The 12,509-nt window shown below is 47.9% G+C and overlaps 1 protein-coding gene across 3 annotated transcripts in view; it reads right to left on the bottom strand.

The window, feature by feature from the left end:
• The window catches only part of MEGF6 (multiple EGF like domains 6), a 409,802-nt gene that overhangs the window by 54,320 nt on the left and 342,973 nt on the right, over positions 1-12,509 (bottom strand). For all 3 annotated transcript variants that reach the window (XM_040326458.1, XM_040326457.1, XM_040326459.1), the window contains 3 exons: positions 10,509-10,637; positions 5,834-5,962; positions 2,339-2,473 (listed from right to left, as the gene is read on the bottom strand). In XM_040326458.1, coding sequence (XP_040182392.1) covers positions 2,339-2,473; positions 5,834-5,962; positions 10,509-10,637 — 393 coding nt within the window. The remainder of the gene's footprint in view (positions 1-2,338; positions 2,474-5,833; positions 5,963-10,508; positions 10,638-12,509) is intronic.

Raw genomic sequence — 12,509 nt, forward strand, 5'->3', positions numbered from 1 at the left:
GTGGGGAAAGCAGCGGCATAGCTTTGTCCGAGACCTCAGACTCTCTGGGGGAATCCCCACCTCTTGTACCCTTGTTTTTTGATGCCATGGTACAATACCGAGGTACACCTGCTACTTATTGGTACCTGGGACTTATAAATAGTTAAATGCCCAAACACCTGTTTGGGGGATAAAAAATGCTTCCTCTCCCCTAGATGACACTTTTTTTTTTTTTTTTTTTTTTTTTTTTTCAAATCTAGGAAAGAAAAAACATTCTGTCCCCCTGAGTAGTATTGCAAGAAAAACTATGAGATGGAAAAGAAACAGCCTATTCCTAGGCTTGAAAACAGTCTTTCTGAAGACTGCAATATTCTTTCTGGCCACTGTGTGTCCTCGGCGCCCCGTGCTTGCCGTTCTGGTCTTTCCTCCTCAGTTCCAAAGTATTGAATGAGCTATATGGAACAAACAAGGAAGGGCCGCCCCTTCCTTAAGCCACTGACCCGCCCTTCCCCCCCAGCAATCTCAAACAGGAAATGCCCCTCCCGACAGGGGGGGGGGTGGGGTTGGGAGGAAGGGACCTCTCTGCTCCAGCAAACTGCAGCCTGCAGCCTGGAACCATGAGGAGGTCAGCGTTTTGCCTGCTTTGCAGGCCGTGAGGAGGAAGACTGAATGGAGCATCGCCTGGAGGCTTGCAGGTAAGCACAGCTCTCTGACACACACATATACTTTTATATCACACAGGCCCCACTCAATGCTTTTCCAACACTACAAGGGAGGTCACATCTTATGGGGAATAATACATATAGAGCCATCCTATCTTTATGATATGTGACTAGTTTGCCAGATGCAGTGCATAACTTTAGGCATGTCCCCTGTGACCCCCCAGAAAAAACCTGCTAAGAACCAAGTTCCGCAAGTTTTCCCCTCACTTACCTGCTCCATGCCGCAGGACTTTGCCAAGCAAGAGGCCCAATCTTCCCCCATCTCGGTGGGGATGTCTAGACCTTCAGGCCCTGGGTTCCTATGAAGGATCCACTGTCCTGGGCCCATATAGCACTCTGGCAACAGAAACATTAGGCACCCAAAGGTTTCTAAGTTCTGGGCCCAGGGTCCAGCTCTCTAAAAAGAAAAGCATTATGGGCTATACCCCAAGGGTTTGGGGTCCGGTTACTGACCACTTTAGCGCTGAGGCTTTTTTGGACAGAACCGGTTAGCTCACCTAATCCCAAGGATGTGGAGGCAAGCTAAACCATGACTAACACCTAAGACACTGGCGGAAAAACTGAGGTACTCCTCCTATGGGAGGGGGTTATATAGGGAGGGGCATTTCCTGTTTGAGATTGCCAGTGTCTACACCTGAAGGTACTCCATATAACCCATATAGTAATGAATGCCGCTCTGTGTCCCGTGATGTACGATAAAGAAAAACGAACATGTGTAGTGTATTTCTAAAGGTGCTACTGACATGAAATTTTCACCGCGAATCAGAATGAATGCCTCACTGTGCCCATGCCTCACTGTGTCCATGCCTCACTGTGCCCATGCCTCACTGTGTCCATGCCTCACTGTGCCCATGACTAGACTGACGCTTAACATGGGAGTCTATGGAAAAGTTGCAAGGAATTGAAAAAATCGGTGCTCCCCAGCTGTAGGTCTTCTAGACAACAAACTTTGCACACTTGTAGAGGAGAAATGGGGCTACATGTGTGCCAAGTCCCGGATCCAGGGGACCTACGACCGGTCAGTACCGGGTCCCCAAACTTACCGGAGAAATGACCGTTTAACATGGGAGTCTATGGAAAGGTTCCCCGGTTTGAAAAATCGGTGCTCCCCGGGCCGTAGGTCCCCCGGACACCAAACGTTGCACACTTGTAGAGGAGAACTGGGGCTACATGTGTGCCATGGTTGGGGTCCAGAGGACCTACGGCCGGCCAGTACCGGGTCCCCAAAGTCACCAGAGAAATTATCGTTTAACATGGGAGTCTATGGAAGGGTTGCCCAGTTTGAAAAATCGGTGCTCCCCGGCCGTAGGTCCCCTGGACACCAAACATTGCACACTTGTAGAGAAAGAGTGGGGCTACATGTGTACCATGTTTGGGGTCCAGGGGACCTACGGCCGGCCAGTACCGGGTCCCCAAAACCCGGGAGATCAGGCGCAAAAAAATGACTTATGAGTATAAGCCGAGGGGGGCACTTTCAGCACAAAAAAAATGTGCTGAAAAACTCGGCTTATACTCGAGTATATACGGTATATAAAACAAGACTCCAGGGTTCCATCACCCACTCCTTTAAGACAACACATAACCAGGCCACGATCAGTGGAAGCCACTTCTCTCTCTCTCATTAATGTTGGACTTACGCGTTTCGCAGGATGCCCCGAGGTAGCCTGGTCTGCAGGCGCAGGCGCCGTCCTTTTTGCTGCACTCCAGGGTGTTGCTCTGAACACAGGTGCACTCTTTGGAGCAACCCGACCCAAATGTCCATTTCGGGCAAGCTGCAGTACAGAGAAATAGAAAAACAGTAACTTTAATATGCAAAATAATTATCAAAAATGTTAAGGATCGCTGCAGTCAGTTTTGTCTCCTGCCAAAAATAGGCAATGCAATTAAAAGCCTAGTTATAATAACCACAGCCCAACTGTCATATCTTTTATGGAAAAAAACACATATAGGAGAGAGGCTGCACACCCTGAAACAGAATGGTGTGACGTGGGAAGGTTTCCCCAAGGGATTTCTTTAGCAGCAATCAAAAAACAGTATCTATTTATAGAAGTTCTTTATTATATCAAAAACTAAAAAAAACTGGTTGTGCAGAACAATAAATATTTTATAAGTAAACACAATCAAACAAAACATTACATTACAGAATGTCAGCCATGTATAAACCCTGACGTGTTTCGACCTGTGCAGTAGTGGTCTTCTTCAGGGGGATAGTTAATTCTATGGGAATACATCAAATAGCTCAGAATTCAAATTAATTTCATCATGCACAAGCTTCAAAATATGTACACAATAATAAAATATTTACCGCTGAAAAATGGAAAAGATGATCCCACAACCAGACATATAACAACTGTCTCAAAAGCTCCATGGCCCCTCTCCAAGGAAGGAGTCCAGCCCAAAGGGGTTTACACGGAGCCACACTTTTTTGATACCCTCTGAGGCAGGAGAGAGATGGCACCTGCAGTCAGGGGCGGAATGACAACTCATGGGGCCCCCGGGCAATAGGAGATTATGGGGCCCCCGTGCAATAGGAGATTATGGGGCCCCTGGGCAATAGGAGATTATGGGGCCCCCGTGCAATAGGAGATTATGGGGCCCCTGGGCAATAGGAGATTATGAGGCCCCCGGGCAATAGGAGATTATGGGGCCCCCCGGGCAATAGGAGATTATGGGGGCCCCCGGGCAATAGGAGATTATGGGGGCCCCCGGGCAATAGGAGATTATGGGGGCCCCCGGGCAATAGGAGATTATGAGGCCCCCGGGCAATAGGAGATTATGGGGCCCCCCGGGCAATAGGAGATTATGGGGCCCCCGGGCAATAGGAGATTATGGGGCCCCTGTGCAATAGGAGATTATGGGGCCCCTGTGCAATAGGAGATTATGGGGCCCCCCGGCAATAGGAGATTATGGGGCCCCCCGGGCAATAGGAGATTATGGGGCCCCCGGGCAATAGGAGATTATGGGGTATCCCGGGCAATAGGAGATTATGGGGCCCCCGGGCAATAGGAGATTATGGGGCTCCCGGGCAATAGGAGATTATGGGGCCCCTGGGCAATAGGAGAATATGGGGCCCCTGGGCAATAGGAGAATATGGGGCCCCCAGGCAATAGATTATGGGGCCACACAGTACACACACATACATACAGTATACACACAAAGACACACAATATACACACAAAGTATACATACACACAGAATACACATACGGACACACACAGTATACATACACACACTGAAAAGGTACTGGAGAGGTGGGGCAGCTATAATCTTGGGATTTTAAAAAAAACACAGATTTTTACATACTGTCCCTGGTTTTACTGAGGCTGGCAACCCTAATGGGGCCCTCGGTTAAAGACAATATGTCAAATTTCAGTCAGATATCAAACCAAAGGGTATCAAAAAAAGTGTGGCTCCTTGTACGCCCCTTTGGGCTGGACTCCTTCCTTGGAGAGGCGGGGACGGGCCATGGAGCTTTCACGACAACTCAACAGTTTTTATATGTCTGGTTGTGGGATCATCTTTTCCATTTTCATTTTTTTAGCGGTAAATATTTTATTATTGTGTACATATATTGAAGCTTGTGCATGATGAAATTAATTTGAATTCTGAGCTGTTCGATGCATTCCCATAGAATTAATCCCCCTGAAGAAGACCACTACTGGACAGGTCGAAACACGTTGGGATTTATACATGGCTGACATTCTGTAATGTAATGTTTTGCTTTATTGTGTTTACATCGCTGTTATGGAATATTTATATATAAGGGTGTGAGCTTTGGGGTGCACACCCTAATGCAATAGGCTTCACACACTTATGCAGGGGGGTGAGTATTGTTCTAGGAGGGGGAAGTTGGTGTGTGTGTGTGGGGGGGGGGGTGTTAAGAGTGGTGATTTAGGGGGATTTGTGTTAGCAGGAGGGTTGGGGGGGAGAAGATTTGTGCTAGGAGGGGGGCTTGGGGAGAGGGATTTATTCTGGATGGGGGGATTGGGAGTGGGAGGGAGAAGATGTATACTCAAATAGGAAATTTGTAGGGTAGAGGATTTGTGCTAGAAGGGGTAATTTGGGGGGGGAGATAGGGGGGGCAAAAAGATTTGTGCTGGGAGGGGGGATGGGGGGAATTTATTCTGGGACGGGGGATTTGGAGTGGGAGGGAGAAGATGTATATGGGAAATGGGTAGGGGATTTGTGCTAGAAGGGGTTTTCAGGGAGGGGGGATAGGGGGGGCAAAAAGATATGTGCTGGGAGGGGGGATGGGGGGGAATTTATTCTGGGAGGGGGGATTTGAAGTGGGAGGGAGAAGATGTATACTCGGATGGGAAATGTGTAGGGTAGAGGATTTGTGCTAGAAGGAGTGATTTTTTGGGGGGGATAGGGGGGCAAAGAGACGTGTCCTGGGAGGGGGGATTGGGGGGGTAATTTATTCTGGGAAGGGGGGATTTGGAGTGGGAGGCAGAAGATGTATATGTGGATGGGAAATGTGTAGGGTAGGGGATTTGTGCTAGAAGGGGTGATCAGGGAGGGGGGATAGGGGGGGCAAAAAGATTTGTGCTGGGAGGGGGGATTGGGGGGGGGTAATTTATTCTGGGACGGGGGATTTGGAGTGGGAGGGAGAAGATGTATATGTGGATGGGAAATGTGTAGGGTAGGGGATTTGTGCTAGAAGGGGTGATTTGGGGGGGGGGGATAGGGGGGCAAAGAGATGTGTCCTGGGAGGGGGGATGGGGGGGAATTTATTCTAGGACGGGGGATTTGGAGTGGGAGGGAGAAGATTTATATGTGGATGGGAAATGTGTAGGGTAGGGGATTTGTGCTAGAAGGGGTGATTAGGGAGGGGGGATAGGGGGTCAAAAAGATTTGTGCTGGGAGGGGGGAATCCAGTAGGGGGGTGAATTGGTACTGGGAGGAGGGGGAATCAAGCATAGGGGGTAAGCATGCAGATTAGTGCTCAGTTTTTTTTGGAGGGGGGGTTTACTGACACATAATGCCCATATATATTTGGGGGGGTGCAGTTTGGCATGTTTGCCCCCGGGGCTCTGGATGACCTTCTCCCGGGAATGCATCCCACAGTGATCGCTTTAACATTGTACACTATTAGGGTTCAGTCAGAAGTGATGCAATGATTATTGTCTCACCTAGGTGGCAGTATCGGCCGTAGAGGCCGGCCTCGCACAGACACGCCCCCTGAACCATGTGACATCGGCCCTTGTTGGCACAGTTGCATTTCTTCTTACAGCTCTTACCATAATAACCTTTTGGACAACCTAAAAAAAAAAGATAAAAAGTCCAACCGGATCCATTTATTAAATAAGTTGATGAGCTGATCAACAGCACCTGAACTACCTCTGCAATCGCTTTGGGGCCCGCAGTGTAGGAGGGGCCCCGCGATCAATCGACAGGAAACCTTTAGTAACTCCTCCCATGAATGTTGTTTATTAAACAATAAGTTGACAAGCTGGCCACGGCAATCGTTTTAGGGCCCGCAAAGCAGGAGGGGCCCCGCTATCATATCCCTGCACCTGGTCTCTCCCTAGGCCAGGGGTCTCCAAACATTCTAAACAAAGGGCCGGTTTATTGTCCTTCGGAATCTTGGAGGGCCGGACTTTGGCCAGCAGAGGGGTGGAAATTTTCAGTGGGACTAAACATCTGGTATTAGGGGGAGGAATAATGCTCCATTGTTAGTATCAGGGTTGACAAATTTGCTTGGAATCTAGGAGCCAGCTAAAAAAGTTAGGAGCCAGAAAACGCGCCCTGTCCCGACGAGCTTGCGCGCAGAAGCGAACACATACGTGAAAAGCGCCCGGATATGTAAACGCTGTTCAAACCACACATGTGAGGTATCGCCGCGATCGGTAGAGCGAGAGCAATAATTCTAGCCCTAGACCTCCTCTGTAACTCAAAACATGCAACCTGTAGAATTTTTTAAACGTCGCCTATGGAGATTTTAAAGGGTAAAAGTTTGTCGCCATTCCACGAGCAGACGTAATTTTGAAGCGTGACATGTTGGGTATCAATTTACTCGGCGTAACATTATCTTTCATAATATTAAAAAAAAAATGGGGATAACTTTACTGTTGTCTTATTTTTTTATTAAAAAAAGAGTAATTTTTCCCCAAAAAAGTGTGCTTGTAAGACCGCTGCGCAAATACGGCGTGACAGAAAGTATTGCAACGATCGCCATTTTATTCTCTAGGGTGTTAGGATAAAAAATATATATAATGTTTGGGGGTTCTAATTAGAGGGAAGAAGATGGCAGTGAAAATAGTGAAAAATTACATTAGAATTGCTGTTTAACTTGTAATGCTTAACTTGTAATACCAACGGCCACCACCAGATGGCGCCAGCCCCTTCCAAGCCAAGTCGCCAGGACCCTATTTCTAGTCGCCATGGCGCCCGGGATTTGTCGATCCCTGGTTAGTATCATAGGGAGGATTGGTGCCCCATTAGTGGTGTCAGTGGGAGAAATGGGGCTCCACTCTTGGTGTCAGATGGCAGAATAGTGTCTCGCATCAGTGGGAGGGATAGTGCCCCAAGGGCCTGATAAAGGCAAGAAAAGGGCCGTAACCGGCCCTCGGGCCCCAGTTTGGAGACCACTGCCCTAGGCCTATCTTCAGTGGTCTAGATCAGTGGTCTCCAAACTGTGGCCCTGGGGCCAGATGAGGCCCTTTGCTAGCCTTTACCATCCACTGACACCAACAATAGGGCATAATTCCTTGCACTGACACCAAGGATGGGGCATAGTTCCTTTTATTGACACCAATGATGGGGGCACTAGTCCTCTCACTGACACCAAATATAGGGCATTGTCTACTCCAGGTGAACATCAGGCCTTTTTCTACTCCCACTGGCCCTACTCCGGCCCTCTTAAAGTCTGATGGACAGTAAACCGGTCCTTTGTTTAGAAAGTTTGGAGACCCCCTTCCCTAGACAAATCTTCATTGATTGGCAAGAACTTTATGAAAACTTTACAAAAATTGATCCACGGATGCCATTTCTTAAGCAACAAGTTGGCCAACAGTCCATTAACTACAACCACAGTTGTAGTTAATGGAGGGGCACAGGAGGGGCCCCGCTATCAAATTTCTGCACTTGGTCTCTCCCTAGACCAGTGATGGCCAACCTTGGCACCCCAGATGTTTTTGGAACTACATTTCCCATGATGCTCAACTACACTGCAGAGTGCATAAGCATCCTGGGAAATATAGTTCTAAAACATCTGGGGTGCCAAGGTTCACCATCACTGGCCTAGACCAGGGGTCTCCAAACTTTCTAAACAAAGAGCCGGATTACTGTCCTCCAGACTTTAAGGGGGCCGGACTGTGGCCATCAGGAGTACAAAATCCCCCATCATTGGTGTCATTGGGATAAATTCTGCCCCAACACTGGGAGGAGTTCTGCCCCATCACTGGGAGGAATTCTGCCCCATTACTGGGAGGAATTATGCCCTATCACTGGGAGGAATTCTGCCCCTATCATTGGGAGGAATTCTGCCCCATCATTGGGAGGAATTCTGCCCCATCACTGGGGAAAATTCTACCCCATCATTGGGAGAAATTCTGCCCCATCACTGGTGTCATTGGGAGGAATCCTGTCCTATCATTGGGAGAAATTCTGCCCCATCATTGGGAGGAATTCTGCCCCATCACTGGGAGGAATTCTGCCCCATCACTGGGAGGAATTCTGCCCCTATCATTGGAAGGAATTCTGCCCCATCATTGGGAGAAATTCTGCCCCATCACTGGGAGAAATTCTGCCCCATCACTGGGAGGAATTCTGCCCCATCACTGGGAGGAATTCTGCCCCATCACTGGGAGGAATTCTGCCCCTATCATTGGGAGAAATTCTGCCCCATCATTGGAAGAAATTCTGCCCCATCACTGGTGTCATTGGGAGGAATTCTGTCCTATCATTGGGAGAAATTCTGCCCCATCATTGGGAGGAATTCTGCCCCATCACTGGTGTCATTGGGAGGAATTCTGTCCTATCATTGGGAGAAATTCTGCCCCATCATTGGTGTCATTGGAAGGAATTCTGCCCCATCATTGGTGCCAATGAATAAAAAAGCATCCCAAGGGCCGGATAAAATCAAGCAACGGGCCACATCTGGCCCCTGGGCCACAGTTTGGAAACCATTGCCCTAGACCAATCTTCATTGATTGACAAGAAGAACTTTATGAAAACTTTACAAATTCATCCATGCATGCCATTTCTTAAACAACAAGTTGGCCAACAGGCCGTTAACTACAACCACAGTTGTTTTAGGGCCCGTAGCCCAGGAGGGACCCGCTATTATATTCCTGCACCTGGTCTCTCCCCAGGCCAATCTTCATTGATTGGCAAGCAGAACTTTCTAAAATCTTATCCAATCATCCATGCATGTTGTTTATTAAACAATAAGTTGACCAGCTGCCCAACAGCACATCAACGATCACTGCAATGGCTTTATGGCCTGCAATACAGGAGGGGCCCCACAATCACATTCCCGACACCTGGTCTCTCCCTAGGCCAATCTTCATTAGTTGAAAAACACAACTTTCTGAAACCATAACAAATTCATCCATGCATGCCGTTTTTTCAAACAAGTTCATAAGCTGGCCAACGGCACGTTACCTACCAACCATGATTGTTTTTGCACCTGGTCCCTCTGTAGGCCAATCTTCATTGGTCGATAAGCAGAACTTTCTGAAAACTTTACAAACTCATCCATGCATACCATCTGATAAACAATAAGTTGGCAAGCTGGCCACCAGCAAGTGACCTACAACTATGATTGCATCTCGGTGGTTTATGACGTTCACCCACAACTGATGTTTCATGTTTGGGTTGGAGCCAGTTCACCAACATCTTGGAGACCCGGGCGGAAATTTCTCGGCACCTGAGTTCCCAGCTGTGCCCATTTGCCGCCATTTTCAAGGGGCGGTCTCTGCTTAATTTTGACAAAAAAAATTTTTGGACAGAAAGAAGACCCAGAACCTTCATGCTGGCCAGAAATATAAGAAGGTGATGGACCATTCAGTCCACCAGAACCTGGCTATAAATGGAAAAATCTATGATGCCCTCCTATGTTTCACACTAGTGACGTCCACTATAGTGCCCCCTATGCTACACATGGGTGATGCCCACTATGTTGCCCCCACATGATCGACATTGGTGATGTTTACTATGATGCCCTCTATTGCTCCATACTGGTAATGTCCAATATGATGTCCACCAATCCCCCTCATTGGTGATGCCCCCTATGATGTCCTCCCTTGCTCCACAATAATGATGCCCACTATGATATCCTCCCATGCTCCACAATAATGATGCCCACTATGATATCCTCCCATGCTCCACACTAATGATACCCTCTATGATGTTCTCCCATGTTCCACACTGGTGATGCCCACTATGATATCCTGAAGTTCACCCACAACTGATGTTTCATGTTTGGGTTGGAGCCAGTTCACCAACATCTTGGAGACCCGGGCAGAAATTTCTCGGCACCTAAGTTCCCAGCTGTGCCCATTTGCCGCCATTTTCAAGGGGTCTCTGCTTAAATTTTGACAATTTTTTTTTTGACAGAAATAAGACCCAGAACCTTCATGCTGGCCAGAAATATAAGAAGGTAATGGACCATTCAGTCCACCAGTACCTGGCTATAAATGAAAAAAATCTATTTTGGGTAGAATAAAAAATGGATATTCATAATCCCGTCTTCAATTAGTTTATCAATCTAATCTTCAACTTGTAACAAAGTGTTGCTGAAAGTTAAAATGATTGGCAATGCTCAAAGAGGAGAAGACTATACCCAGAAATATGGTCACTTACCGTCTTCGCAGAACTCCCCACTCACGCCCTGCGGACAGCGGCATCCTCCGGTGATCGGGTCGCAGGTCCCTCCGTTTTTACACTTACAGGTCAGGCTGCAGTTCTGGCCAAAGGTGCCTTCTGGGCAAGCTGCGTACCAACACACAGAAGCAGGAAAATGTTAGAACGCGGGTCAGTGAATCATGACGGCGCTGACACGCTCAGATGGGTGCCATCATTCAAGCAGCATGCAAATCCCCTGTAATTGTTTTAATTCTCTGTTTACAGGAAAGTCAGGGCCAGAAACCCCTTCATTTATCAAGCTGAGAAAATTCCCGTTATGACTTCCAGAGAGATGACTGGAGAACAATAGCAGGGAGTGCAAAAAACTAGTAGAGCAACTCCGGCCAAATAGCAAAATGCTGTATGGCTGAATCTCATCCAATATGTATTGACTCGTTTACTTGTCAAAAGATTTGTAAGAAAATTCACATTTCACCCTTATGGTCCAACCCGCCTCTGTTATATGGATTGGGAATTGACAAGACTTTCCAATAGCTGCAATTCTACAGATTCTGTGACACTGCCTCCTGTCTCTTCATTGGGCTACCACACTGGTGATACCCACTATGATGCCCACCCATACTCCACTCTGGTGATGCCCACTATGATCTCCTCCCATGCTCCACACTGGTGATGCCCACTATGATCTCCTCCCATGCGCCACACTGGTGATGTTCATTATGATGTTCTCTAATGCTCCATACTGATGATGTCCACAATGATCTCCTCTCATGCGCCACACTGGTGATGTTCATTATGATGTCCTCCCATGCTCCACATTTCTTGATGTCCACTACAATGTCCTCCCATGCTCCATACTGGTGATGCTCACTATGATGTCCTCAAATGCTCCATACTAATGATTCCAATATGATGCCCTCCCATGCTCCACATTTCTTGATGAAGTCCTCCCATGCATCATACTGGTGATGTCCACTATGATATCCTCCTATGTGCCACATTGGTGATGCACTGCCATGCTCCACATTGGTGATTTCCAGTATGATGCTCACCCATGTTCTATACTGCTGATACCCACTATGATGTCCTCCCATGCTCCATACTGGTGATGCTCACTATGATGTCCTCCCATGCTCCATACTGGTGATGCCCACTATGATGTCCCCCCCATGCTCCATACTGGTGATGCTCACTATGATGTCCTCCCATGCTCCATACTGGTGATGCCCACTATGATGCCCTCCCATGCTCCATACTAATTATTCCACTATGATTCCCTCCCATTCTCCACATTTCTTGATGTCCACTATAATGCTCCACCATGCTCCACACTGGTGATGCTCACTATGATGTCCTCCAATGCTCCACACTGGTGATGCCCTCCCATGCTCCACACTGGTGATGCCCACTATGATCTCCTTCCATGCTCCACACTGGTGATGCCCACTATGATCTCCTCCCGTGCTACACACTGGTGATGCCCACTATGATCTCCTCCCATGCTCCACACTGGTGATGCCCACTATGAGGTCCTCCCATGCGCCACACTGGTGATGTTCATTATGATGTCCTCTCATGCTCCACATTTCTTGGTGTCCAATTCAATGTCCTCCCATGCTCCATACTGGTGATGCTCACTATGATGTCCTCAAATGCTCCATACTAATGATTCCACTATGATGCCCTCCCATGCTCCACATTTCTTGATGAGGTCCTCCCATGCATCATACTGGCGATGTCCACTATGATGTCCTCCCATGCGCCACATTGGTGATGCACTGCCATGCTCCACATTGTTGATGTCAAGTATGATGCTCACCCATGCTCCATACTGGTGATGCCCACTATAATGTCCTCCCATGTTCTATACTGCTGATACCCACTATGATGTCCTCCCATGTTCTATACTGCTGATACCCACTATGATGTCCTCCCATGCGCCATACTGGTGATACTCACTATGATGCCCTCCCATGCTCCATACTAATTATTCCACTA

This window comes from Rana temporaria, chromosome 10, assembly GCF_905171775.1.
Source record: "Rana temporaria chromosome 10, aRanTem1.1, whole genome shotgun sequence".
In the NCBI taxonomy this organism is placed as follows: domain Eukaryota; kingdom Metazoa; phylum Chordata; class Amphibia; order Anura; family Ranidae; genus Rana; species Rana temporaria.